This window comes from Halichoeres trimaculatus, unplaced genomic scaffold (genome assembly GCF_033239565.1).
Source record: "Halichoeres trimaculatus isolate MK-OKI-2021-1 unplaced genomic scaffold, fHalTri1.1 fHalTri1_scaffold_17, whole genome shotgun sequence".
Lineage (NCBI taxonomy): Eukaryota > Metazoa > Chordata > Actinopteri > Labriformes > Labridae > Halichoeres > Halichoeres trimaculatus.
The window spans coordinates 10,312,164-10,339,133 of record NW_027437195.1 but is presented as its reverse complement, the minus strand read 5'-3'; the positions used below and the strand labels follow the sequence as shown (position 1 = coordinate 10,339,133).

General features: G+C 44.9%; 1 protein-coding gene across 1 annotated transcript; it reads left to right on the top strand.

The window, feature by feature from the left end:
* Window positions 1-282: 282 nt before the first annotated feature.
* Window positions 283-26,518, top strand: dync1h1 (dynein, cytoplasmic 1, heavy chain 1). The gene is made up of 78 exons (XM_074692015.1): window positions 283-651; window positions 1,794-1,881; window positions 1,996-2,169; window positions 2,276-2,531; window positions 2,624-2,810; window positions 2,912-3,183; window positions 3,347-3,574; window positions 3,712-4,365; window positions 4,456-4,878; window positions 4,983-5,162; window positions 5,238-5,387; window positions 5,486-5,632; window positions 5,813-5,953; window positions 6,052-6,228; window positions 6,398-6,508; window positions 6,648-6,767; window positions 6,877-7,116; window positions 7,240-7,395; window positions 7,513-7,626; window positions 7,723-7,833; window positions 7,919-8,128; window positions 8,242-8,388; window positions 8,500-8,666; window positions 8,768-8,941; window positions 9,066-9,420; window positions 9,515-9,709; window positions 9,794-10,076; window positions 10,167-10,267; window positions 10,411-10,570; window positions 10,776-11,016; window positions 11,098-11,281; window positions 11,410-11,622; window positions 11,765-12,003; window positions 12,082-12,238; window positions 12,330-12,554; window positions 12,642-12,872; window positions 12,972-13,112; window positions 13,236-13,469; window positions 13,567-13,773; window positions 13,869-13,990; window positions 14,115-14,280; window positions 14,403-14,566; window positions 14,705-14,834; window positions 14,918-15,051; window positions 15,149-15,263; window positions 15,360-15,521; window positions 15,661-15,875; window positions 15,960-16,164; window positions 16,320-16,493; window positions 16,622-16,741; window positions 16,850-16,970; window positions 17,188-17,383; window positions 18,013-18,130; window positions 18,211-18,426; window positions 18,506-18,718; window positions 18,863-18,990; window positions 19,086-19,239; window positions 19,347-19,493; window positions 19,639-19,789; window positions 19,908-20,161; window positions 20,283-20,417; window positions 20,515-20,609; window positions 20,689-20,863; window positions 20,950-21,025; window positions 21,135-21,295; window positions 21,390-21,501; window positions 21,597-21,657; window positions 21,742-21,865; window positions 21,967-22,080; window positions 22,191-22,361; window positions 22,967-23,184; window positions 23,277-23,380; window positions 24,369-24,577; window positions 24,822-24,975; window positions 25,116-25,258; window positions 25,349-25,517; window positions 25,771-25,895; window positions 26,047-26,518. Exons 1-78 carry the CDS (start codon window positions 402-404, stop codon window positions 26,173-26,175), a joined length of 13,923 nt encoding a protein of 4,640 aa, XP_074548116.1. The 5' UTR covers window positions 283-401; the 3' UTR covers window positions 26,176-26,518.
* The last annotated feature ends 452 nt before the right edge of the window (window positions 26,519-26,970 follow it).

The window sequence follows — 26,970 nt, the reverse complement described above, 5'->3', positions numbered from 1 at the left end:
TGTGTGTGTGTGTGTGTGTGTGTGTGTGTGTGTGTGTGTGTGTGTGTGTGTTTAAAAGTTTAACTATGACAAAGAAGTACTAAGAGAATTGGCGACAACTCCCTTTCTCCCCCTATCTTTTATTACACGTTACAACAACAACGTAAGTAAGTAAGATTTATGCAAGTGCATTTGGGGTGTTGTAGTCTTCTGTCAGTGCAGTTCTCAGCGAATAGCATTCCGTTGAACGACAAGTACCATAATCCATTGCGTTCATAAATCTAATGAGCACGGTTGCGGCGTTCTGACAGCGGTAGTCATCCTCTGACCAGCTCAGTGGAGAGACTGCAGACAGCAACGTCAACTCTGTTTCTTTGTTCGCTTTTCTAACCCTCAGGAGTCATCTCTGGCGGTTGTAAAGGATGTCTGACGGCGGGGGCACGGAGGAGAACTCCGGCACCATGGAGGTGTCGGCCGTGCAGACGGTCGCTGACACCTCGGTGCTTCAGAAGCACATTCGGAAATTGGTACCCCTGCTCCTGGAAGATGGCGGCGAGGCCCCGGCCTCACTGGAAACCGCCCTGGAGGAGAAGAGCGCTGTGGAGCAGATGAGGAAATTTCTGTCCGATCCACAAATTCATACTGTCCTGGTCGAGAGAAGTGCCCTCAAAGGTACACCAAGCAGGAAACATGCAGACATTATAATATCAGGACTATCTGTTCAGCGTTTAAAGAAACTTAACGTATTGGCGATCAATTGCTAAAGCATGCCATTTGAAAAATGGCTTAATACATGTATTTAAGTTCATGGGAATTATGGTTATTGTAAAGCAGCCGGCTGTTTAACAATATTAGCCTAGCATGCTGTCTCCATTCATGACACTGCTAAATTGAAAGCAAACTGCGCCACACTGGGTGGGGAAGGGAACAGAGCGACAACACAGCGGTTTAAGTACCGTGCAGTTTGCTATTGCTATGTCCTGTTAAACTTGAGAAGCATTTAGACCTACGAAATATTTTTGGTTTTGCTTAAAGACAAATTAATGTATCTTTAACTTAATGTAACATGAAGGAAGTTCTCAAAATAGATGCCATAGAAAAAGCTGGTAGAGCTTGAGCAACCTCTGTATTATCTTGACTGGATAAGAAAAATCATACTTTTCAAATTCTTCGTGACTTTAAGACAATACATCCTCTGTACTGAGCGATTTGTGTACTCCTTCATGTGGTTTTATCATGGGAATTATCTTGTAAAAGGAACTCTATCTTCATTTTCCTCTAGGGGAATTAATCCCGAGCCGCATGCCCTCACTAATGTTTAGTGAGTGTTAAACCTTGATCCCTTGATTCTTCACATGACCAGCCACCAAGTCCGAGCCTGCAGGCTTTGGAGTCCCTGCTTCAGTCTGCTCCTGTTTTCTGCCCTAAAAATATTAATGCTGCAATGCAGCAAGTGCAGTCTCTGAAAATGGTTCACTCTTGCATCAAGCAATGATGTCACTTGTTGAGAATATAAAGACGGATGAAAATAGAGGAGGTGATACATTGCACTCCATGACGTTGACCTGGCTTATTTTACTTTTATTTTACTCATCTGCCTCATGGCTTTCAATTATTTTTGGCTTTACTTGATTTAAGTATCATGATGGGAGCTAATGTGACAAAATTGTCAGCACATAGGCTGAGCAAGAGCAGATACCATCTGTCTTGAGTATGGGACAAGATAATGTGGTGAAAATAAGATGTCATAGAAAATGTGATCTGATACTTGGACCCCTATTGTAAACCAATATTATGTTTTACCATTTCCACAGAGGATGTTGGAGATGAAGGAGAGGAGGAGAAGGAGTGCATCACTTACAAAATTAACACCGACATCCACTATGGCATCAAGTCCAACAGGTAAGTGACGCATCCAGTGCAGGGTTTTATAAATCCAGGAATGTAATCATTTGAAGTCAGCTTTCTTTGTAAGCTCTGTTAATTTTTAACAACTTCTTTTTTTTTGCCTTGCAGCTTGGCTTTGATCAAGAGGACAGGTGTCATTGATGCAGACAAACCCATATCAACTCAAGTCAGAGTTCTTACTCTGAGTGAGGATTCCCCCTATGAGACTCTGCACTCATTCATCAGCAATGCTGTTGCTCCTTTCTTTAAGTCCTACATCCGTGAGTCCGGCAAAGCAGACAGGTAATCTTGAACACGTGTCTTGCATTATTATACCACAAGTAGCTGTACATAGATCCTAGATAAAGGAAAAGCTCAATCTGATTTATGATCTGTTCTTGCCTTCCAGAGATGGAGATAAGATGGCCCCCTCTGTGGAGAAAAAGATTGCTGAGCTGGAGATGGGTCTTCTTCACCTGCAGCAGAACATTGAGATTCCTGAGATCAGCTTGCTCATCCATCCCATTATTGTAAACATCGCGAAGCAGTGCTATGAACGTGGAGAGAAGCCCAAAGTCACCGACTTTGGTGACAAAGTGGAGGACCCAACCTTTCTTAATCTGCTGCAATCTGGTGTCAACCGCTGGATCAGAGAGATTCAAAAGGTAAAATTTAAATTAATCAATGTCATATGTCAGAAAATTACTGGTAAACAGATTTTTTTCTCTCTTATACTAACTGATTTCTTTCCTGCCAGGTAACAAAGCTGGATCGTGACCCAGCTTCGGGCACTGCCCTTCAAGAGATCAGTTTCTGGCTGAATCTGGAGAGAGCCCTGAACAGAATCCAGGAGAAAAGAGAAAGCCCTGAGGTTCTGCTTACATTGGACATCCTCAAACATGGCAAACGTTTCCATGCCACTGTCAGCTTTGACACAGACACTGGTGAGTGATTTCAGTTATTTATTTATAACTTCTTTAACTCCTGCTGCAGTATTTTGAATTCAGTGTGAATGACAGTTTCTTATTTCTCTTTCTTCTCACAGGTCTGAAACAGGCTGTGGAAACTGTCAACGACTACAATCCCCTGATGAAGGATTTCCCTCTCAATGACCTGCTCTCTGCCTCTGAGCTTGATAAAATTCGTCAGGCTCTGATGGCCATCTTCACTCACTTGAAAAAGATTAGGAACACAAAATACCCGATCCAGAGAGCCCTGCGTCTTGTAGAGGCCATCTCCAGGGACTTGAGCTCCCAGCTCCTCAAGGTTTTGGGCACCAGGAAGCTCATGCATGTTGCATACGAGGAATTTGAAAAGGTTGGTGACGGTTCGGATTCAGAAAACTCTATTTTTCCCATACTGCAAATCCGTCAGATGTTAATCTCTGGCATCATGCTTTTGGTATTTTTTGCCCCCAGTGGTAAACTGTCACACTAAAACCTTTTCCTTAATCCATCGTCTTTTAAATCTCTCCGTGCAGGTGATGGTGGCATGCTTTGAGGTGTTCCAGACTTGGGAGGATGAGTATGAGAAACTCCAGGTGCTTCTGAGGGACATTGTGAAGAGGAAGAGGGAAGAGAATCTGAAGATGGTGTGGCGTCTGAGCCCTGCACACAGGAAGCTCCAGTCGCGCCTGGATCACATGAGACGTTTCAGGAGGCAGCACGAACAGCTGAGAGCTGTAATTGTTCGTGTGCTGAGGCCCCAGGTAAAGCTCAATTCATTTTTTAAATGTACACCATAAGCTCTTCATGCCATTATATACTCCTGTCATGATAATTTAAAGGTATTTTTGTACTGTTGTTGACAAATGATTGAGGATTGCTGCTTATTTCTTGTCTCCAGGTGTCTGCTGTGCCACAGCATGCCCCAGGAGAGAGTGTTGAGCCTCAGGACATGAAGGTGGCTGGAGTTCTCTTTGATGCTGCTGATGCCAACGCCATCGAAGAGGTCAACCTGGCATATGAGAATGTCAAAGAGGTCGATGGTCTTGATGTGTCAAAGGAAGGCACAGAAGCCTGGGAAGCTGCCATGAAGCGCTACGATGAGCGCATTGACCGTGTGGAGACCCGTATCACAGCCCGTCTGCGTGATCAGCTGGGAACGGCCAAGAATGCCAACGAGATGTTCCGCATTTTCTCTCGCTTCAATGCCCTCTTTGTGCGTCCTCACATCCGTGGTGCCATCAGGGAGTACCAGACGCAGCTCATCCAGCGTGTGAAAGACGACATTGAATCCCTTCATGACAAGTTCAAGGTGCAGTACCCTCAGAGCCAGGCCTGTAAGATGAGCCACGTCAGAGACCTGCCCCCTGTGTCTGGCTCTATCATCTGGGCCAAGCAGATTGATCGTCAGCTGACGGCCTACATGAAGAGAGTGGAGGATGTTCTGGGGAAAGGCTGGGAGAACCATGTGGAGGGGCTGAAGTTGAAGCAGGACGGAGACAGCTTCAGGGCCAAACTCAACACCCAGGAGATATTTGATGACTGGGCTCGCAAGGTATGGAGCTGGAAGTGTTAATTTTTTTGCTCTTACATTATTTTAAAATTATTTTCTGTTTTAATTCTTGGTTTCCTTTTTTTTATCCAGGTGCAGCAGCGTAACCTTGGTGTGTCTGGCCGCATCTTCACAATTGAGAGCACTCGGGCCCGTGGGCGCACCGGAAACATGCTCAAGCTGAAAGTCAACTTCCTTCCAGAGATCATTACACTGTCCAAAGAGGTCCGCAACCTCAAGTGGCTGAGTTTCCGGGTACCTCTGGCCATTGTTAACAAAGCCCACCAGGCTAACCAGCTTTACCCATTTGCCATCTCTTTGATTGAGAGTGTGCGCACCTACGAGCGCACTTGTGAGAAGGTGGAAGAGAGGTCCTCAATCTCTCTCCTGGTGGCTGGCCTGAAGAAAGAGGTCCAGGCTCTCATTACTGAAGGAATCACTCTGGTCTGGGAGTCCTACAAGCTGGATCCTTATGTTCAGAGGCTGGCTGAGACTGTTTTCAACTTCCAGGAGAAGGTCAGTGTGGTGAAAAGTTGTCAATATGCAAAGGTTATCTTGCATAAAAGAAGGGTTGTTTCTCATGAAACTCTTGTTTTATTTCTACTGTTTGTTGCTGCCAGGTGGACGATCTCTTACTGATTGAGGAGAAGATTGATCTTGAGGTTCGGTCTTTGGAAACCTGCATGTTCGACCATAAGACCTTCTCTGACATCCTTAACAGAGTGCAGAAGGCAGTGGACGACCTGAATCTGCACTCCTACTCAAACCTGCCCATCTGGGTCAACAAGCTCGACATTGAGGTAGGCACCACATTACAGCTTTTGATTCGACTGTTTATGGTCAGAGTGGTTTTCTGATCATTTGTTTTGTTATAGATTGAACGAATCCTGGGAGTGCGACTCCAGGCTGGTCTTAAGGCTTGGACCCAGGTGCTCCGCGGTCAGGTCGAAGACAAATCTGAAGTGGACATGGACACAGAGGCTCCTCAAGTGAGCCACAAACCTGGAGGGGAGCCCAAGATCAAGGTAGCCATTGTTCCAGAGTTGCCTTTAAATATACAGACCAGCTGATTTTTAATAATGAATTGAATTGAAATGCTAATTCTGCTGATTTTTTTTCCCAGAATGTCATCCATGAGCTTAGGATCACTAACCAGGTCATCTACCTGAACCCACCGATTGAAGACTGTCGGTACAAGCTCTACCAGGAGATGTTCACCTGGAAGATGGTCATCCTTTCTCTTCCCAGGATCCAGAGCCAAAGATACCAGGTAGGCCTGTCTCAAGAGGTTGGCTTGTTGTATGGACTTTAGAAAGCCATGATCAAAACCCACATTCAAGATTTATACTTTCCCAATCATGACAGTATAAGCAACCATAAATATTTCAGTTTCATCCATAGATACAGGTTTTGGTCTTTCTGTCAATGCTAATCTGTAGTTTCTCGTCAGGTGGGAGTCCACTACGAGCTGTCAGAGGAGGAGAAGTTCTACAGAAATGCTCTGACCAGGATGCCAGACGGCCCTGCAGCCTTAGAGGAGGCCTACAATGCAGTGGAGGACATTGTCAACGAGGTGGAGCAGTATGTCAAGGTACGAGTCCCTATGTATAAATACATAAGAAAGACTCACTAATGTTTTTCTCACACATTATTTACAAAGAATTTCTTTACTCTCTCCTTCCTGTCCAGGTCTGGCTTCAGTATCAGTGCCTGTGGGACATGCAAGCTGAAAACATCTACAACCGTCTGGGTGAAGACCTCACCAAGTGGCAGGCCCTGCTCGTCCAGATCCGCAAAGCACGAGCAACCTTTGACAACGCAGAGACGCGCAAAGAGTTTGGACCCGCAGTCATTGACTATGGCAAGGTAAAAACCATTGCCAGCTTTAGATGCTGCGTAGTAGTGACATTTCTAGAGATGATCTTTTTAAAAACACAAAGTCAAGTTAATAAAACCAAATGTTCAAAGTTACTTAAGTAGAAATGGAGTATTTTTAAGGAATTTCCTCAAATGTTTTTATCATTTTTGACTACAGGTTCAGTCCAAAGTGAACTTGAAGTATGACTCCTGGCACAAAGAAGTGCTCAGCAAGTTTGGCCAGATGCTTGGACAGAACATGCAGGACTTCCATGCCCAGATCTCTAAGGTGACACATTAAAAAAGATAAAATGTTTTTTAACCAGCTGTTACACTGATTCCACACGACATTCATCAAGAAATAAAGAGGGTGTATTTTTGAACTGGCTTTTTTCTAATCTTTTTTTTCTTCCTCCTGTTTTTTATAGTCCCGTCAAGAGCTTGAGCAACATTCAGTGGACACAGCTAGCACCTCAGATGCTGTCAACTTCATCACATATGTCCAGACCCTGAAACGGAAGATCAAACAGTTTGAGAAAAACGTGGATGTAAGTACTCTGAAAAATTCATTTTTGTGTGTTTTATTCTTTTGTCTCAGTGTTTTTCATGAAGATAGTTCAGTCCTCTAAATGCTTTCTCTTTCCTTTTTACCCCTAGTTGTTCCGCAATGGACAGCGCCTGCTCGAGAAGCAGAGGTTCCAGTTCCCTCCATCTTGGCTCTACATCGACAACATTGAAGGAGAATGGGGCGCCTTCAGTGACATAATGAAGCGCAAAGACACAGCAATCCAGCAGCAGGTGGCCAACCTGCAGATGAAGATCGTCCAGGAGGATAAAGCTGTGGAGAACCGCACCACTGACTTGCTCAATGACTGGGAGAAGACCAAACCAGTTGCTGTAAGAGAAATTAAATGTTTAATTCTAGCTCACAACTTCTGTTGACGTGTTATTATTACAGTTGTGGAGCAATCAAAGGATTTACTGTTCCCGCTGAAAAACATTGTTTATTTGCTTCACCAGGGTAACCTTCGTCCAGAAGAGGCTCTTCAGTCTCTGACCATCTATGAAGGCAACTTTGGCCGCCTTAAGGACGAAAGAGAGAAGTGTGCCAGGGCCAAAGAAGCCTTGGAGCTTACTGACACTGGCCTGCTCAGTGGCAGCGAGGAGAGGGTGCAGGTAATGCAGTAAAAATATAATGGACAATGATATTTAGACCATTATACAGGAGTGGCAGCTCTAACCAACACTCATCAATGCTTAATGACTCTGTTATATTTCTGTAATACTTCAAAGGTGGCATTGGAGGAGCTGCATGACCTGAAGGAGGTTTGGTCTGAGCTGTCAAAGGTCTGGGAGCAGATCGACCAGATGAAAGAGCAGCCATGGGTGTCCGTTCAGCCTCGTAAGGTGAGAAACCCGTGACTGCTTTTCATATCCCCAAACTTTATGGCTCATTTGCGAATTCTTAGCTTTGACATTTCCATGTTTCTGTTGTGATTGTAGCTTCGTCAGAGTCTGGATGCCCTGTTGAACCAGCTCAAGAACTTCCAAGCAAGACTGAGACAGTATGCATCCTATGAGTATGTCCAGAGACTGCTAAAAGGATACCTGAAGGTGGGTTGATTAGTTTTATGGATCTTCACCCTCATAAAACTCTTGAATAGCTTGTTAAAGTCTCTTCTTTACACCTTCTGACCAGGTGAACATGCTGGTGATCGAGCTGAAATCAGAAGCTCTGAAGGACCGCCACTGGAAGCAGCTGATGAAGCGTTTGCATGTCAACTGGGTCTTATCTGAGCTGACCCTAGGACAGATCTGGGATGTGGATCTGCAGAAGAATGAGATGGTTGTGAAGGATGTTCTTCTGGTGGCTCAGGGAGAGATGGCTCTTGAAGAGTTCCTCAAACAGGTGATGGAGGAGTGCTCTTGTTGTGATTTCTATTTGTGGCATTTCTGAATCCTCGACTGCTGAAACTAATTCTGGTTGAGGCTGTTTTAAAATAACCGTTTGTGGTTCCTCAGATCCGTGAGGTGTGGAACTCGTATGAGCTGGACCTGGTGAACTACCAGAACAAGTGTCGTCTGATCAGAGGCTGGGATGACCTCTTCAACAAAGTCAAGGAACACATAAACAGTGTGTCTGCCATGAAGCTGTCTCCATACTATAAAGTAAACAAAACAACATACTGCGTTTATCATAAGGGGTTGAAGATTCTTTCTAATGCTGAAAAAGTTGTCAGACTTTCACAAGACCATGCTTTTCTTGTTCTCACCCCCTAGGTGTTTGAAGAAGACGCCCTGAGCTGGGAGGACAAGCTGAACCGCATCATGGCTCTATTCGACGTGTGGATTGATGTCCAGCGCCGATGGGTCTATCTGGAAGGTATCTTCACTGGCAGCGCTGACATCAAGCATCTGCTGCCTGTGGAAACCCAGCGGTTCCAGAGGTAAATGAGGGAGACTTATTTTATTACTTTTTAGGTAACAAAACAAGATTTAACAACTGTTTTTATTAGATCTGAATTGACTCTCTGTCTTTACTTTGCAGTATCAGTACAGAGTTCTTGGCTCTGATGAAGAAGGTGTCAAAGTCCCCGTTGGTGATGGATGTGTTGAACATACAGGGAGTGCAGAGGTCTCTGGAGAGGCTGGCTGACCTCCTGGGAAAAATCCAGAAAGCCCTTGGAGAATACCTTGAGAGAGAAAGATCCTCATTCCCCAGGTAAGAAGATATTAGGGAATAAAGAGTCTGCCTTTTCTTTTTATTGATAATGTAATTATACTAAAACAATTTCCACTTATTCTTGTGTACATTTGTTAACGCTCAATCTTCTGTTTGTTTTCAGGTTCTACTTCGTGGGAGACGAAGACCTGCTTGAAATCATTGGAAACAGCAAGAACGTGGCCAAACTGCAGAAGCACTTCAAAAAGATGTTTGCTGGTGTTTCCAGCATCCTGCTCAACGAGGACAACACAGAGGTGCTGGGAATCTCCTCCCGTGAGGGTGAAGAGATTCTCTACAAGACACCGGTGTCCATCACACAGCATCCAAAGATCAATGAGTGGCTGACCCTGGTGGAGAAGGAGATGAGGGTGACTCTGGCTAAGCTGCTGGCTGAGTCTGTCACCGAGGTCACAGGCTTCAACAAGGGCACAGCCGTGGATCTGAGTCAGTACATCGACTGGATCGATCGTTACCAGGTTGGTGTTGAGTTGGTTTCACCCAATCAAACACAAATGGTTTTCAGGCAGTGCATGGCAGTCATTTTCAACTATGCGTCTTCTCTCTTTACAGGCTCAGCTGGTGGTCTTGTCAACTCAGATCGCCTGGTCTGAGAACATCGAGTCAGCCCTGACTACCATCTCTGGTGGTGGAGACATGTCACCCATGCAGGGTGTCCTGTCAAACGTGGAGGCAACCCTCAACGTACTGGCTGACACAGTGCTGATGGAGCAGCCTCCACTCCGCAGGAGGAAACTGGAGCATCTGGTCAGAGAGGCGTCTTTTTAGACAACCCTTTTGTAGGTTACTTTCCAACCAAGTGTGATTCTTAACTTCTTATCTTCATTTTAGATCACCGAGCTGGTGCACCAGCGTGACGTGACCAGGACCCTGATCAAGAACAAGATCGACAACCCCAAGTCCTTTGAGTGGCTCAGCCAGATGCGCTTCTACTTTGACCCCAAGCAGACAGATGTCCTGCAGCAGCTGTCCATTCAGATGGCCAACGCCAAGTTCAACTATGGCTTTGAGTACTTGGGTGTCCAAGACAAGCTGGTCCAGACTCCTCTGACCGACCGCTGCTATCTCACCATGACCCAAGCTTTGGAGGCCCGCCTTGGAGGATCACCATTTGGTATAAAAACTTTGTTCACATGAGTTAAAGATGTAGTGCATGAAAGTAATAACATATTGAATAACCACAACTTTTTTAATTTTAACTTAGGTCCTGCTGGCACAGGAAAGACTGAGTCAGTGAAGGCTCTTGGTCACCAGCTGGGACGCTTTGTCCTGGTCTTCAACTGTGACGAGACCTTTGACTTCCAGGTACAGAGCTGCGTTTACATTCTTGGTTCTTGGGCTTCCACAGGAGACCCATAAGATACAAAAGCATGATTTAAGAAAAGCTCGCAAAGGAATTTTTTTTTTATAGGCAGTATTATTCACAAATATATCTTTTAATTCCACAGGCCATGGGTCGCATCTTCGTGGGTCTGTGCCAGGTTGGAGCATGGGGCTGCTTCGATGAGTTTAATCGTCTGGAGGAGAGGATGCTCTCTGCTGTCTCCCAGCAGGTCCAGTACATCCAGGTGGCTTTGAGGGAGCACAGCAACCCCAACAGAGACAGGAGTATGTACTTTTCCTGCAGTTGTTGAAGTGTTCAACATTCTGTGCTTGATGAGAATGTTCAAAATCATATCTGATTTTTTGTACAATTACTAAGGCCGATGAGTCAGAGATAACTACGTTTTTGAGAAAAGCTTAAAAGAACTGTACAAATCTATTTAAAAAAATTATTCACTTCTGTGTAAATACTCAAACATCCCTTCCTCAGGTGTCCCAGTCACCACAGAGCTCCTCAACAAGCAGGTGAAGGTGAGTCCAGACATGGCCATCTTCATCACCATGAACCCTGGCTATGCTGGCCGTTCCAACCTGCCCGACAACCTGAAGAAGCTCTTCCGCAGCTTGGCCATGACCAAGCCTGACCGCCAGCTCATCGCCCAGGTCATGCTGTACTCTCAAGGCTTCCGCACAGCAGAGATCCTTGCCAAGAAGATCGTTCCCTTCTTCAAGTGAGTGCTGGATAAGAAAAATGGTTGGTTAGCTTTTAAGGGTCTTATTTCTCCATTTTTAACTATCAATCTTTTTTCCAGGCTGTGTGACGAGCAGCTGTCATCACAGAGTCACTACGACTTCGGTCTCCGAGCTCTGAAGAGCGTGCTGATCAGTGCAGGAAATGTGAAGCGTGAGCGCATCCAGAGGATCAAGAGGGAGAAGCTGGAGCGCGGCGAGGACGTTGATGAGAATGAGATTGCTGAAAACCTCCCTGAACAGGAGGTATAGAAAATTACACTTGGTTGAAGTTTTGGGCAGGGGATTTTATAGTTTCTGTAAATTTTCTTTGAAAATCGATCTTTACAGTTGAGAATTTTAAATCTCATTGTTTCTGGATGTTTTTCCTCTAGATTCTGATCCAGAGTGTGTGTGAGACCATGGTCCCAAAACTGGTTGCAGAGGACATCCCTCTGCTGTTCAGCCTGCTGTCAGACGTCTTCCCTGGAGTCCAGTACCATCGTGGAGAGATGACTGCTCTGAGGGAGGAGTTGAAGAAGGTCTGCGCAGAGATGTACCTGACCTACGGAGACGGTGACGATGTGGGCAGCATGTGGGTGGAGAAGGTATGTAAATGGTTTACATCAGTGTGTACATATTAAGTAGTGACTAAGAGTTACAAAACCCCGTAAGAAAATACAAGACCACATCTAAGTTACTGTATTTAGAGTCTTTATTTGATAAATTTTGTCATTTATTTTCTCACAGGTGCTCCAGCTGTACCAGATCACACAGATCAACCACGGTTTGATGATGGTAGGACCCTCGGGCAGTGGGAAGACCATGGCATGGAGGGTGCTTCTCAAAGCCCTGGAGAGGCTGGAGGGTGTTGAGGGTGTGGCCCACATCATTGACCCCAAAGCTATCAGCAAAGACCACCTCTACGGAACCCTGGATCCCAACACCCGTGAATGGACCGATGGCTTGTTCACGCACATTCTCAGGAAGTGAGTGGCCTGAAACACGCTTTCTCCTAAGGAGTTCTTTCTATGTCTGTGTTGCTGAATAAATTTGTTACATTTTAGGATCATTGACAATGTCCGAGGTGAGCTGCAGAAGCGCCAGTGGATCATCTTTGATGGCGATGTTGACCCTGAGTGGGTTGAAAATCTCAACTCAGTCCTGGATGACAACAAGCTCCTCACTCTGCCCAATGGAGAGCGTCTCAGCTTACCACCAAATGTAAGAACACACCATTCATCTTACCTCATCTTATATTATGAAGTGATTACTACACTCCATATTGATGAAGACTCACCCTCTTCTTCTCTAGGTGCGTGTGATGTTTGAAGTACAGGACCTGAAATACGCCACCCTGGCCACTGTGTCTCGCTGTGGAATGGTTTGGTTCAGCGAGGACGTCCTCAGCACCGACATGATCTTCAACAACTTCCTGGCACGCATCCGCAGCATCCCATTGGATGAGGGAGAGGATGAAGCTCAGCGCCAGAGAAAGGGCACAGATGATGAGGAGGAGGCTGCCTCACCAATGCTTCAGGTATGCAAAGGGTTTATAAAGGTTCAGGATGTCTGTTTTTCTAAAAAGTGTGTTCTGCCCTTATGTCCTGTCTTGATTTTCCATCAGATCCAGCGCGATTCTGCTGCTGTCCTGCAGCCCTACTTCACCTCTACAGGACTGGTAATCAAAGCCTTAGAGCATGCCTCTAAGATGGAGCACATCATGGACTTCACCCGCCTGCGCTGCTTGGGTTCTCTCTTCTCAATGCTGCACCAGGCTTGCCGAAATGTGGCGCTCTACAACAACAACCACCCTGACTTCCCTATGCCAGTTGATCAGCTGGAGAAGTACATGCAGGTAAGGACCTGCTCTCCATAGAAGTGCAAAACATGCTTGTCTCCTTCTAGTTATTTTGTCCACCTAGATCCAAATCAATGTAAAATTATTTCCTCACAGAAATATCTGATCTACGCTGTGCTGTGGTCCTTCTCTGGAGATGGACGGCTGAAGATGAGAGCTGAGCTTGGAGAATACATCCGTCGCATCACCACTGTACCACTTCCCTCCGCTCCCAATGTCCCCATCATTGACTATGAGGTACAGCCTTAAGTGTTAAAACAGTTTTTTTTAGATGTACAAAAAAATAATTTCTCTCTAAATTATTATTTTTATTTCTATCATTGGATTTCATAATAATCATTTGTTTTTTGTGCCACGCAGGTGTGCATCACTGGTGAGTGGCAGTCCTGGCAGGGCAAAGTACCCCAGATTGAGGTTGAGACCCACAAGGTGGCTTCCCCTGATGTCGTGGTACCCACCCTGGATACCGTCCGCCATGAAGCTTTGCTTTACACTTGGCTGGCAGAGCACAAACCGCTGGTGCTGTGTGGACCTCCTGGCTCTGGAAAGACCATGACTCTGTTCAGTGCCCTCCGAGCCCTGCCTGACATGGAGGTAAGAGACTAAATGCAAATTGGGGTCAAAAATATTCTTAAAGGAACTAGGTTAGATTGATTTTTCATTTCCAAATGCTGTACCTACTTTTCACCAGGTTGTAGGCCTGAACTTCTCCAGCGCCACCACCCCAGAGCTGCTGCTGAAGACCTTTGACCATTACTGCGAGTATCGCCGTACTCCAAACGGTGTGGTTCTTGCCCCTGTCCAGCTGGGCAAGTGGCTGGTGTTGTTCTGTGATGAAATCAATCTGCCAGACATGGACAAGTACGGCACACAGAGAGTCATCTCATTCCTCAGACAGGTAAGACCAATTATTTAAAAGTCTGTCATTTAATAGAGCATCACAATTATATGACTATTGCATGTAAAGGCTTCTCTTTGATGTTTTCCATGCAGATGGTGGAACATGGTGGTTTCTACCGCACCTCAGATCAGACTTGGGTCAAACTGGAGAGGATCCAGTTTGTTGGAGCTTGTAATCCTCCCACTGACCCTGGCAGAAAGCCTCTCACACACAGGTACAAGACCCTGAGTTTTCACCTGATAGCAGTAAAATATAACTGTCAGCAATTGAAAAAAATTTGCCCCATCATGAATACTTGCACAAAAGGCCTGGTAGTGATCACGTTTTGGTGTTTTCAGGTTCCTCCGTCATGTTCCAGTGGTCTACGTGGACTATCCAGGTCCAGCCTCTCTCACCCAGATTTATGGAACCTTCAACCGTGCCATGCTGCGCCTCATCCCCTCTCTACGTACCTACGCTGAGCCTCTCACTGCTGCTATGGTGGAGTTTTACACCATGTCTCAGGTAAAGATGAGAAAATATTCTGTATTATAGTCGTAGTAGTATTTAATATTTTGAAGTTTAGAATGTACTCATGATGTGTAAACTTATTTCATACCTTATTTTGATCTTCCTTTTGCCTTCAGGAGCGATTCACCCAGGACACCCAACCTCACTACATCTACTCTCCCAGAGAGATGACCCGTTGGGTTAGGGGCATCTTTGAGGCCTTGCGTCCACTGGAGACTCTACCTGTGGAGGGGCTCATCCGCATCTGGGCCCATGAGGCTCTCCGTCTCTTCCAAGACAGGTGAGAGCAACAACCTTTATCTACATTGATAATTTTTTTTAAGAAACTCTCACAGTTACAACTGATGGTGGTCTTTAAACCTGATAAAGAGGCGATCATGAAATGCACACAATGAATATATTAAACGCCTTCTCCCAGGCTGGTTGGTGATGAAGAGAGGAGATGGACGGATGAAAACATTGACACAGTGGCTCTCAAGCACTTCCCCAACATTGATAAGGACAAGGCTCTCAACAGGCCCATCCTCTACAGCAACTGGCTCTCTAAGGTAACTAAAGTAAAGCTCAGACTGTCCTGTTAACCTCAAGTCTCACGCAGTTTGATCTCACTAACTATTGCTTGTGGATGTAGGACTACATCCCAGTGGAACAGGAGGAGCTCAGGGACTACGTGAAGGCTCGTCTGAAGGTCTTCTATGAGGAAGAGCTGGACGTCCCATTGGTGCTCTTCAACGAGGTGCTGGACCACGTCCTCAGGATTGACCGGTGAGTAATGGCTTTTTAAGCTTGTGGCTGTTGACAGCAGTTCATTTTCAGATTGTATTCAGAGATGGGATAAATCCTAAATCAAATTCTCTTCCAGAATCTTCCGTCAACCTCAGGGCCATCTCTTGTTGATTGGTGTAAGCGGTGCAGGAAAGACAACTCTGTCTCGCTTCGTAGCATGGATGAATGGACTCAGTGTTTACCAGATCAAGGTGTGTTTCAGACATGGAAAGGTCCATTAATCTAAGAGCCGTGTAACCACAGTTATATGTCTGCATTCATTGATTTGTGTGTTTATTTGTTTCCAGGTACACAGGAAATACACTGGAGAGGACTTCGATGAGGATCTGCGTACAGTCCTGCGTCGCTCAGGTTGTAAGAATGAGAAGATTGCTTTCATCATGGATGAGTCCAATGTGCTGGATTCTGGTTTCCTTGAGAGGATGAACACACTTCTGGCCAACGGAGAGGTGAGTAGTTTTCTCATATTCTGTGGTCCTACAGTGAAACTCACAGGTTGATTGCGATGCCTTTGTGTTTCAGAGATTAGGATTATACACCACCTATTCTCTGGTCCCCCACATGCTGACATATCCTCTTCTTTGTTAGGTTCCTGGCCTGTTTGAAGGTGATGAATATGCCACCCTGATGACTCAGTGCAAGGAGGGAGCCCAGAAAGAGGGTCTGATGCTTGACACACACGAGGAGCTGTACAAGTGGTTCACCAGTCAGGTTATCAGGAACCTTCACGTCGTTTTCACCATGAACCCGTCATCAGAGGGCCTGAAGGACAGGGCTGCCACCTCACCTGCCCTGTTCAACAGGTACAGAGGCGCAATGATGGAAACGTATGGATTCAGTAACATAAAAAATGTATGGTGACGGTAACCGGACATTGTTTGTGTTAGGTGTGTGCTGAACTGGTTTGGAGACTGGTCCACAGAGGCTCTTTACCAGGTGGGTAAGGAGTTCACCAGCAAGATGGATCTTGAAAAACCAAACTACAAGGTGCCTGACTACATGCCCATCGTCTACGACAAACTGCCCCAACCACCATCTCACCGTGAGGCGATCGTCAATGGCTGTGTGTTTGTACACCAGACACTCCACCAGGTAGGGTTGTCCCCTTGTCACAGCTTGGGTTAATGGGGTGATTGTGAATTTAGTTTTAACTGAAACTGAACAAAGTCAGTCATAATAAGTAGCTCATTACATTGAACACTTTTCTATGCCATGCTCTTTTTTGATGGGTTATGATTTCTGCTCAGGCTAACAACCGTTTGGCTAAGCGAGGTGGTCACACAATGGCAATCACACCTCGTCATTACCTGGACTTCATCAACCAGTATGCCAACCTGTTCAATGAGAAACGCTCTGAGTTGGAGGAGCAGCAGATGCACCTCAACGTTGGTCTCCGCAAGATCAAGGAGACTGTGGATCAGGTAAAATCATGCTGTAGTTTACCCACTTTTCTGTGCAAGCTTAGAACAATACAACACTAAGGTTACGTCTGACTATTTCTTCAAAGGCTGTATTATTTTGTTAACTGTATTTGCGGGTCCTTATATAGGTGGAGGAGCTTCGTAGAGACCTGAGAATCAAGAGCCAGGAGCTGGAGGCAAAGAACGCTGCTGCCAATGACAAGCTGAAGAAGATGGTTAAAGACCAACAGGAGGCTGAAAAGAAAAAGGTTTGCACAAGGATTAATTAAACACTTCGACTTCTTGAGGATTAAAAAATCTGTGCAGACTAACTGATGAATCAAACTGTTTCATCATTATTGCTATTATAATTGCAGGTTATGAGCCAGGAGATCCAGGAAGCAGTGTACAAGCAGCAGGAGGTGATCAAGGACAAACAGCTGAGTGTCAAACAGGACTTGGACCAAGTAGAGCCCGCTGTTATTGAGGCTCAGAATGGTACAGTAGTATATCTTGTTACAGCCATCATCATAATCCAGTGTGTTGTTTGTTTTTGTAACCTGTACCTACTTTACTTTAAAGAATTCACATTTTTATCACATTGACACTTGCGCTGAGGTAGCCTCTGGTTAACAGCTGGATTTGTACCTGCATCCCCTTCATTACTAACCCTTCTCTGTTATAACCCACATCCTTGTTCACCTGATGTTGATAGCTGTTAAGTCCATTAAGAAGCAGCACCTGGTGGAGGTGCGATCCATGGCCAATCCACCTGCAGCTGTGAAGCTGGCCCTTGAGTCCATCTGCTTGCTCCTGGGAGAGAGCACCACTGACTGGAAGCAGATCCGCTCCATCATCATGAGGGAGAACTTCATCCCCACTATTGTAAACTTCTCTGCTGAAGAGATCAGGTGAAATAAGAAAGAATTTTTGTTCTCCTGTAAATTAAATCTCTCTCTGTGCTTTCTTTTGTTCTCTTTCTTCCTCTCCTGTCACTTCTTTCTTTCTTTCAAACCCGTCACCCTCTCACCCAAACTAGCTGTGAGCTCTATAAAGCGACATCATCTAGTAGAAGTACGGGCAATGACCAATCCCCCAGCTGCAGTCAAGCTGGCCCTGGAGTCTATCTGCCTCATGCTTGGGGAAGAGACCAATGACTGGAAAAAAATCAGACAAGTTATTATCAGAGACAATTTCATCAGCAGCATAGTCAACTTTTCCTCAGAGGAAATGAGGTACCAGCGTCACAACCTCCGTCTAGTCTCTGATGAAGCCAAATGATATCAGCCAATCAGAGTATTGATCAAGTGGCCTTGGATCTGAATAATTGTAATCAACGTCTAATAGGTTGATCCAACTGAATGAGAAACTGAGCTGATTGTAACAACAATCCATGTTGGTAATTATTTTAGATTTCTAACAGTGTCGATACGTTAACACAAACCTGCCCCTCTCTCACCCCAAACTGAACCTAAATAATCAATCACAGTATTTTGGTTTTTCAGTTTTCTAAATTTTATGACATTTTCATTCAATCCAGCGACTCCATCCGAGAGAAGATGAAGAAGAACTACATGTCCAACCCAAGCTACAACTATGACCAAGTCAACAGGGCATCTCTGGCTTGTGGACCCATGGTGAAATGGGCTATTGCTCAGGTGAAGAAGCCTAAACAAGAAAAAGAAATAACCTGTCTAAGTTGTTCTCTGATTTAACCCATCTGTTTTCTCCCCATTAGCTTAACTATGCTGACATGCTGAAGCGTGTGGAGCCTCTGCGTAATGAACTGCAGAAGCTTGAGGATGATGCAACAGACAACAAGACAAAGGCAGAGGAGGTGGAGCAGATGATCAGAGACCTGGAGGCCAGCATCGCTCGCTACAAGGAAGAGTACGCTGTCCTTATCTCAGAGGCTCAGGCAATCAAGGCTGATCTGGCAGCTGTGGAGGCCAAGGTATGTTTCATTTTCATTTGGTTCTGTTGTATTGAAGAATTTTTCAGCATTTTTCTGAACTCTTGCCTGCTCCTTTAAGGTGAACCGCAGCACAGCCCTGCTGAAGAGTCTGTCAGCTGAAAGAGACCGCTGGGAGAAGACCAGCGAGACATTCAAGAACCAGATGTCCACCATCGCTGGGGACTGTCTGCTCTCTGCAGCATTCATTACCTACGCTGGCTACTTTGAACAGCAGATGAGACAGAACTTGTTCACTACGTGGTCTCACCACCTTCAACAGGCTAATATTCAGGTAGAGTAATGCCAGACAAAGTCAGTTGTTCCAATTATGGGTTAGACCTTTTCATTTTGATGTCTTCCGGCTCACAAGTATGACAAGTTTACAACTTACAGACATGCCTTATTCTCAACTCCCTGTTATTCTTTCAAACTCCAGTTCCGCACAGATATTGCCAGAACCGAGTACCTGTCCAACGCTGATGAGAGGCTGCGCTGGCAAGCCAACTCTCTCCCGGCAGATGACCTGTGTACTGAGAACGCCATCATGCTCAAGAGGTTCAACAGGTTAGTATCCCATTGTTATGGTTTTTAACTGCCATTATATTTTATTACTGTTCAGTGTAGCATTCCTGAGAATCCATCTCTTTGTCAATTTTTAGGTACCCACTCATCATTGATCCATCTGGCCAAGCCACAGAGTTCATAATGAATGAGTACAAAGAGCGCAAGATCACCAGAACTAGCTTCCTCGACGATGCGTTCAGGAAAAACCTGGAGAGTGCTCTGCGTTTTGGAAACCCGCTGCTGGTCCAGGTAAAATAAAAAATAAAAAAAAACACTGAATGCTTTCAAGTTCTTTGTTACATACTGTTTTGAGCATGTGGCAAGGATTCATTGTGATGTTTTTTTTCCCCCATCAGGATGTTGAAAGTTATGATCCCATCCTGAACCCGGTGCTGAATAGAGAGGTCCGCAGAACTGGAGGACGTGTCCTCATCACACTGGGAGACCAGGACATTGATCTGTCACCATCATTTGTCATCTTCCTCTCTACTCGAGATCCAACAGTGAGTAAACTGTCATTGGGGATTTATCTGTAGATAATGTTCATGTATGAGTTGATATTTAACTAATTAAAAAAATATATATTGAGCCTATTTTCTAAAAGTTACGTATCAAGAAGTAACTGTTATGCCTGTCTTCTGTATGCAGGTTGAGTTCCCACCAGACTTGTGTTCTCGTGTTACATTTGTCAACTTCACTGTGACACGCAGCAGCCTCCAGAGCCAGTGTCTCAATGAGGTCCTCAAGGCTGAGAGGCCTGATGTGGATGAGAAACGCTCTGATCTCCTCAAACTACAAGGTGGGAGGGAAATTTAACTGTGACAGGACTGGGCATAATGATGATGATGCTTAAAATGAGTGTTTTCATGCCACTCATCTATTTCCCACAATGTTCTTCTGCGTTTTTATTTTTTTAGGAGAGTTCCAATTGCGCCTGCGTCAGCTGGAGAAGTCTCTGCTGCAGGCTCTCAATGAGGTTAAGGGTCGCATCCTTGACGATGACACCATCATCACCACGCTGGAGAATCTGAAGAAGGAGGCAGCTGAAGTGACAAGAAAGGTGGAAGAGACTGACATTGTCATGGCAGAAGTGGAGGCAGTGTCCCAGCAATACCTGTCCCTGTCATCTGCCTGCAGCAGCATCTACTTCACCATGGAGGCTCTCAACCAGGTCTGGAAACATAGACTTTAGTCTTTCTTGGAAATACCTTGAAATTATGCAGACTGTTGTTTGTTATTTCTAAACCTGCAAAATATCTAATAAGCAAACTTGTTTTCATTTTCTGTTTCAGATGCACTTCCTGTACCAGTACTCTCTACACTTTTTCCTGGATACATACCACACTGTCCTGTACGAGAACCCCAACCTCAAGGGCATCAGTGATCATTCCCAGAGACTTGCTGTCATCACCAAGGACCTCTTCCAGGTTTGAACTACACTCTGTCATTTCTGAAAATCCCCTGTTTTTTTTTTTGTTTTTTTTACAGTAGGAGACTCTAATTTCCTGCTTGATTTGGATATAGGTGGCTTTCAACCGAGCAGCCAGAGGCATGCTGCACCTCGATCACATCACATTTGCCATGCTGCTGGCTAAGATCAGCCTCAAGGGGCTGACCAAGTAAGATCCCATGATTACTTTGAGTCTCTCTGTAAAACTTGGAAATACAAATCATGACCATATCCATCATCTTTTCTAGTGAGCCTTCATATGATGCAGAGTTCCAGCACTTCCTGCGTGGGAAGGAAATTGTACTGACTGGCACATCGCTGCCCAAAGTGAAAGGTCTGACCACTGAGCAGAGTGAAGCGATGGTACGCCTCAGCCGCCTGCCAGCTTTCGGTGACTTGGTGTCCAAAGTTGAAGCCGATGAGGTGAGTATTGACCACTGCTGAACTCTCCATTGTACATGCTCTGCTTTGACCTATAGGTGATGATTATCTCTGTTTTCTTACTTTAGCAATTCTTCATGTGGATTGAGAGCAACACTCCAGAGTTGGCTGTTCCATATCTGTGGGCAGAAGAGAAGCAGTCCAGTAAGTCTCAAGCTGTCTCATATTTTAGATAGGATTGTTGCAGCAAAGCAGATGTACAAACAAATATGACGTTCAACTGTTTTTTTTGCTCTGTGTCCCCGCTGTTTAGCTCCCATCGGCCAGGCAGTGCACCAGCTGTTGCTGATCCAGGCCTTCCGCCCGGACCGCATAATGGCCATGTCGCACATTTTTGTCTCAAAGGTGCTCGGAGAGTCATTCATGAATATCATCGAGCAACCTCTTGACTTGGCTAACATTGTGGAAATGGAGGTATGAACCTATTTTTTTTTTTATTCCTTTTCTCTCTTGCGATGTTTCCTTTTTGCAGTTTAAGTCTGCTCACATTTCTCTCTCATGTCCGTAGGTGAAGCCAAGCACACCGGTCTTGATGTGCTCTGTACCAGGTTATGATGCCAGTGGTCTGGTTAGAGACCTAGCTGCTGAGGAGAACAAACAAATCACCTCCATCTCTATTGGTATGGAGACACTAACCCCGTACTTTAGAAAACACAAATGAGTTCCTCAGGACTAAAGATTATGTTGAATGATTCTGTTTTCACTCTGGCTACAGGTTCAGCCGAAGGCTTCAACAAAGCAGACAGAGACATCAACACTGCTGTCAAGTCTGGAAGGTAGGTCATTTTATGGACAGTGTCATTTCAAAGCCAGCGGACTTGATTTGTTGTATCAGACCACCAAGCATCTTCATGTTGTAGGTGGGTGATGTTGGAGAACGTCCATCTGGCTCCTGGCTGGCTGATGCAACTGGAAAAGAAACTCCACTCAATGCAGCCTCATTCCAGCTTCAGGCTTTTCCTGACCATGGAGATCAACCCCAAGGTAAATGACACCACTGGTGGCACTATGTCCAGCATTTTATATGATGTGGAATTATGTCTTTTAGCCCCCAAGTCTACATCCGTGTTCTGTTTGCCTGACAGGTGCCCGTGAATCTGCTTCGTGCTGGTCGTATCTTTGTGTTTGAGCCTCCACCTGGTGTCAAGGCCAACATGCTCAGAACATTCAGCAGCATCCCTGTGGCTCGCATGTGCAAGGTAACTAAGACTGGACTCCTCAACTTTTCCACCAAAGGGTTAATGTCACCATTCAGACTGTCTACACACTTTGCTTTCTATACCACTTTTTTATTTGTTTGCTGTTACAGGCTCCCAATGAGCGTGCTCGTCTCTACTTCCTGCTGGCTTGGTTCCATGCAGTCATTCAGGAGCGTCTGCGTTATGCACCACTGGGCTGGTCCAAGAAGTATGAGTTTGGAGAGTCTGACCTTCGCTCTGCATGCGACACCGTTGACACCTGGCTGGACGACACTGCTAAGGTTGGAGATAAGCAGCTTCACTCAAAACCTATGAATTAATCTCATTCTTAGATCAGGGGTCTCCAACACGTAGCTCCTCAGCTACAGGTCGCTCACAGGGCCTGAATAAATAGCTCACCAAGCAAATTTAAAATGTGAAAAATAATAATAGAATAAGAAAGAAAATCCAAACAAAAACTCTATATACTTACTTCAACCCGATATCTATTCAACCTCCCCTCTTCTTCCCCACCCCACAAAGAATATTGGCCATTCACATTGTACCCATGCCCTCATTACCTGTCCTAATAAGCACGAGCTAGTGTGTGGAGCAGCGGGCAGCTGTTGTTTTCTGAATCAGAAAAATTACAAGGCCCTGGTTGGCAGCATGCAGTGTCAAACACCATATTAAGGGTAAGCCTGTAACAAGGTGCCAAATATGTACCTAGAAAAAAAGATTGAATAAACAAAGAAACTAGATGTAGCTCACGACTTCTTCTATTGTTTAAAAGTAGCTCATCCTATAAAAGGTTGGAGACCCCTGTCTTAGATCATGACAACTAATTTTACCAGGGATTCTGTTTTTCACAGTTTGACATGTAGATTGTTTTTCTACACACAAACAGGGACGTCAAAACATTGCCCCAGACAAGATCCCGTGGGCAGCTCTGAAAACCCTGATGGCTCTCTCCATCTACGGTGGTCGTATTGACAACGAGTTTGATCAGCGTCTGCTCAACACCTTCCTGGAACGAATCTTCACCAAGGGAAGCTTCGACAGCGAGTTCAAACTGGCTCTTAAAGTTGACGGACACAAGGACATCAAGATGCCAGATGGCATTCGGTCAGTGAAGAAGAGTTACCCAGCTCTTTACTGAACTTGTATTTTTATTGTGAAAAAAACTTTTTCTGATTTGTGATTCTGATTCGTTCCAGACGTGAGGAGTTCATGCACTGGGTAGAGATGCTTCCAGACACTCAGACTCCATCTTGGCTCGGGTTGCCTAGCAATGCTGAGAAGGTCTTGCTCACCACTCAGGGTATGCTGTAGCCAGTAGTCTTCATCAAATGCATCTCCGGTGTTCTGTCACAGTAACTGGGCTTCCACACGTCCTAAGCTGTCGAGATTCAACATCTTCACGTCACAGATCATTAACCATCTCTTTCTCTATTCTAGTGCTTTGAATTTCATTTCCACAGGGTGATGCAGAGACTTAATTCTTGAGTCTGCTTTGGGTAGAACACTGAACGTGTATGGTGGCAAATATCTCTGCCCCCTGTACTAACCTCTCATTAATTGATCGTCTGTTAGTCGCCTGTGACATCATCTTGCCATATCATAGTGCTATATATGAGCTGTATAGTTGTAGTTAAGTCGATCTGTAGTTGTAGCCATCATGCTTTTGAGGTGCTCTGCCCAAAGGAAGGGTGAGGGTGGCCTCACCCTCCAGCAGCTGTATTTCACAGCCATCATGTCGCTTTGCTAAGATACCAACCCCACCTTTTAGATCAGGATTCAGTCAGCCTTCCACCTCCCTCATCCCTCCCATTGCATCTTCCCGACCTACCCATTTGTTAATGATTTCCACACAACCTCCACCAAGTCCCTCATTTCCAGCTGCCAAAGCATCGACCACACTCCCCTTTCATTCATCCTCACTCCTTAGTTTTGTGTCCCTTAGCTTCTCCCTCAGTTCTGTTACCCTCCATTTTTTCCCTTCATTCCTTTTACAGATCCACTAAAGAATATAATTTATTATTTCCACCTGGGGGCCATGCTGGGTGCTATATTTTATTGAAATGTTGCCTGAAGCCTTGTGTGTCTCCCCTTCAATCCAATGTCATCCTTGTTTGTTTCGCTGTATGTCTCAACTCTTCTTTTTATGGTTATGTATTTAACACACCTTTGAGGTAAGCTGTTTGTTTCTTTATTCCACTGTTAATTTCTTCTCCCCCTACCCCTCACTATGGCCTTGTTTCCCTCCTCCCTCCCCCTGCTCACTCGCTCCCCTCCGCTGGGCTGCACAGGCACTGACATGATGGGTAAGATGCTGAAAATGCAGATGTTGGAGGATGAGGATGACCTCGCCTATGAGACTGAAAAGAAGGAGCGCACTTCGTCTACGTCTGACACCACACCGGCCTGGATGAGGACCCTCCACACCACAGCCTGCAACTGGCTGCAGCTCATGCCCCAAACAGTCAATCCACTCAAACGCACAGTGGAGAACATCAAGGTAAGGCAGGGATGGTCGTGAAGACGGTTGACGAGCAGTCTTCGTGAGGCAGATGTAGAACACTTAATATTTTATGACTGAAGAAGTCGCAGTTTGGATTGTGTTTTACGCTCTTGTGTTGACTTACTTTGGGGTAGTGAGGTAAAAATTGAAGAGAAAGAAAGGTTTACTTACCTCTAACTTGGTGCATCTGCCAAACTTTTTGTATTGATTGATGTCTTCTTTATCCACACACGAACACCAGGACCCGCTGTTCCGTTTCTTTGAGCGGGAGGTGAAAATGGGCGGCAAGATGCTGCAGGAGGTTCGTCAGGATCTGTCCGATGTTGTTCAAGTCTGTGAAGGCAAGAAGAAGCAGACTAACTACCTGCGTACACTCATCAGTGACCTAGTTAAAGGTAAAAGTTTCAGCTTCTCATCTAACTTGTGTAGTTTGGGGTGTCGCTTTTGGTTTTTGAAGCTAGTCAGAACAATATATCCTTGAACAGATTGTATTTAGAGGGATTAAGTGAGACGCACCTGTTTTTCTTCTCCCCAGGCATCCTCCCACGCAGCTGGTGCCGTTACACCGTTCCTGCTGCAATGACTGTGATCCAGTGGGTGGCAGACTTCAGTGAGCGAATTAAACAGCTGCAGCAGATCTCCCAGGGAGCCGCCAGCGGAGGTGCAAAGGAACTGAAGGTACAGGTTGATTTTATGGTTGTATAAAGTAACAAAATAAAACCCGACAGAGCTTCTCATGGTACGGTTATTTTCTCTCCTTTTCAACAGAACATCCACGTGAATCTCGGCAGCCTGTTTGTGCCGGAGGCTTACATTACTGCCACCCGCCAGTATGTGGCCCAGGCCAACAGCTGGTCTCTGGAGGAGCTGTTCCTGGAGGTCAATGTCACCACCACCCAGGGCGCTGCACTGGATGCCTGCAGCTTTGGGATTAAAGGTCAGACAGCAGGAGAATTATGGGACAAATATGATTACACTACGTCAAAAGAAAGTGAAAATATTTTGAAATAGACTCCAGAGATGCTAAAACTTTTCTGTTGTTACAAGCATAATACCACATATACTTAGCTGTTAAGCAAGATTCCTTTTTGGTTAAATGCGCCTTACTGAAAGTCCTGAAAATTCAGTTCTTTGTAATGTAAATTCAATTTGTGACAAATATATTGATTTCTGGTCACTGTTCCTCTTAGGTCTGAAACTACAGGGGGCCACCTGTGGCAACAACAAGCTGTCTCTGTCTACTGCCATCTCCACTGAGCTGCCTCTCACTCAGCTCCGCTGGGTCAAGCAGAGCAACGCTGAGAAGAGGCATATGGTATGAACAAAACTGAACAACTAATTTCTCTGATAAGCTGCTTAAACAGTTTGGACAAATTCATCCAGTATTCCATTTATTTTCAGCCATGGCTTCAGCTTTTAAATTATTAAGAACTACTAATCACATTCAGCCTTCTGTCTCATTGCAGGTGACTCTTCCCGTGTACCTGAACTTCACCAGGTCCGATCTCATCTTCACCGTTGATTTCGACATTGCCACCAAGGAAGACCCGCACAGCTTCTACGAGCGCGGAGTTGCCATTCTGTGCACTGAGTAGACAAAAAAAATCATACCCAAAGTCAAGACAGTCTTCATGATTTAACGTCACTCATTTACGTATATGCATGGCTTATTAACCACCATTTAAAAGTAGTGTGTAGCCCATTACATCATAATCTTAAACCTAGTTAAAAACATTTGTGAAGCAGTAACAAAAGTAACCATTAGTGATTTTGGAAAGTGTTTGAAGGTTAAGAGAATGTTGTCAGATGGTTAATGAAGAGAGGATTAAAAGTGAAGGAAAAAGGAAAGTGGAACGATTTTAAGTAGGAACCTGTATGTTTTTAGATTGAATGAATAAAAACTGCATAGACGACTCCAAGATGTTCCTTTTGTATTTGCTGTTTTCATTTGTGGTATATGGTGTGTCCTTTTTACATCAGCAGAAAATATGGGAGTACTGAATATCTTAATTTTTTTACAATCATCATTTTTGTACACCCTGATTGGCAGGTCCTCTGGCTAATTTGAAGTTTATCAGTCTAAATGGTGTGTATTCGTAAATCCAAGATCACACAAAGTCAATACAGAGACTGTTATACACCTAAGACTGAGCCAGTTTGACTAGAAATGCTAGAGGCAGTTCCTGGTCTCTTTTTTTAGTCTGCTTGAATGGATAATGACGGCTTTTTGAATATATGATAGTAACAATTTCTGAATGTCACAATCACCAGCTGATAGGATTAATGTAATTTTGACTTTATTAGAGCAAAGGTAAAAGAAGAGCTATAGGAAGAAGTGAAAATTGATTCATATCTCACACCCAAGAAAAAAAAAGTTTTCTGATGCAAAA

Bases quoted from the DNA above. Each gene is read 5' to 3' on its own strand.
- dync1h1 (XM_074692015.1), top strand. From the start codon at position 402: ATGTCTGACGGCGGGGGCACGGAGGAGAACTCCGGCACCATGGAGGTG. The intron at 2,811-2,911 runs GTGAGTGATTTC...TTCTTCTCACAG, and splicing joins CAGCTTTGACACAGACACTG to GTCTGAAACAGGCTGTGGAA. The intron at 25,259-25,348 runs GTACAGGTTGAT...CCTTTTCAACAG, and splicing joins GAGGTGCAAAGGAACTGAAG to AACATCCACGTGAATCTCGG.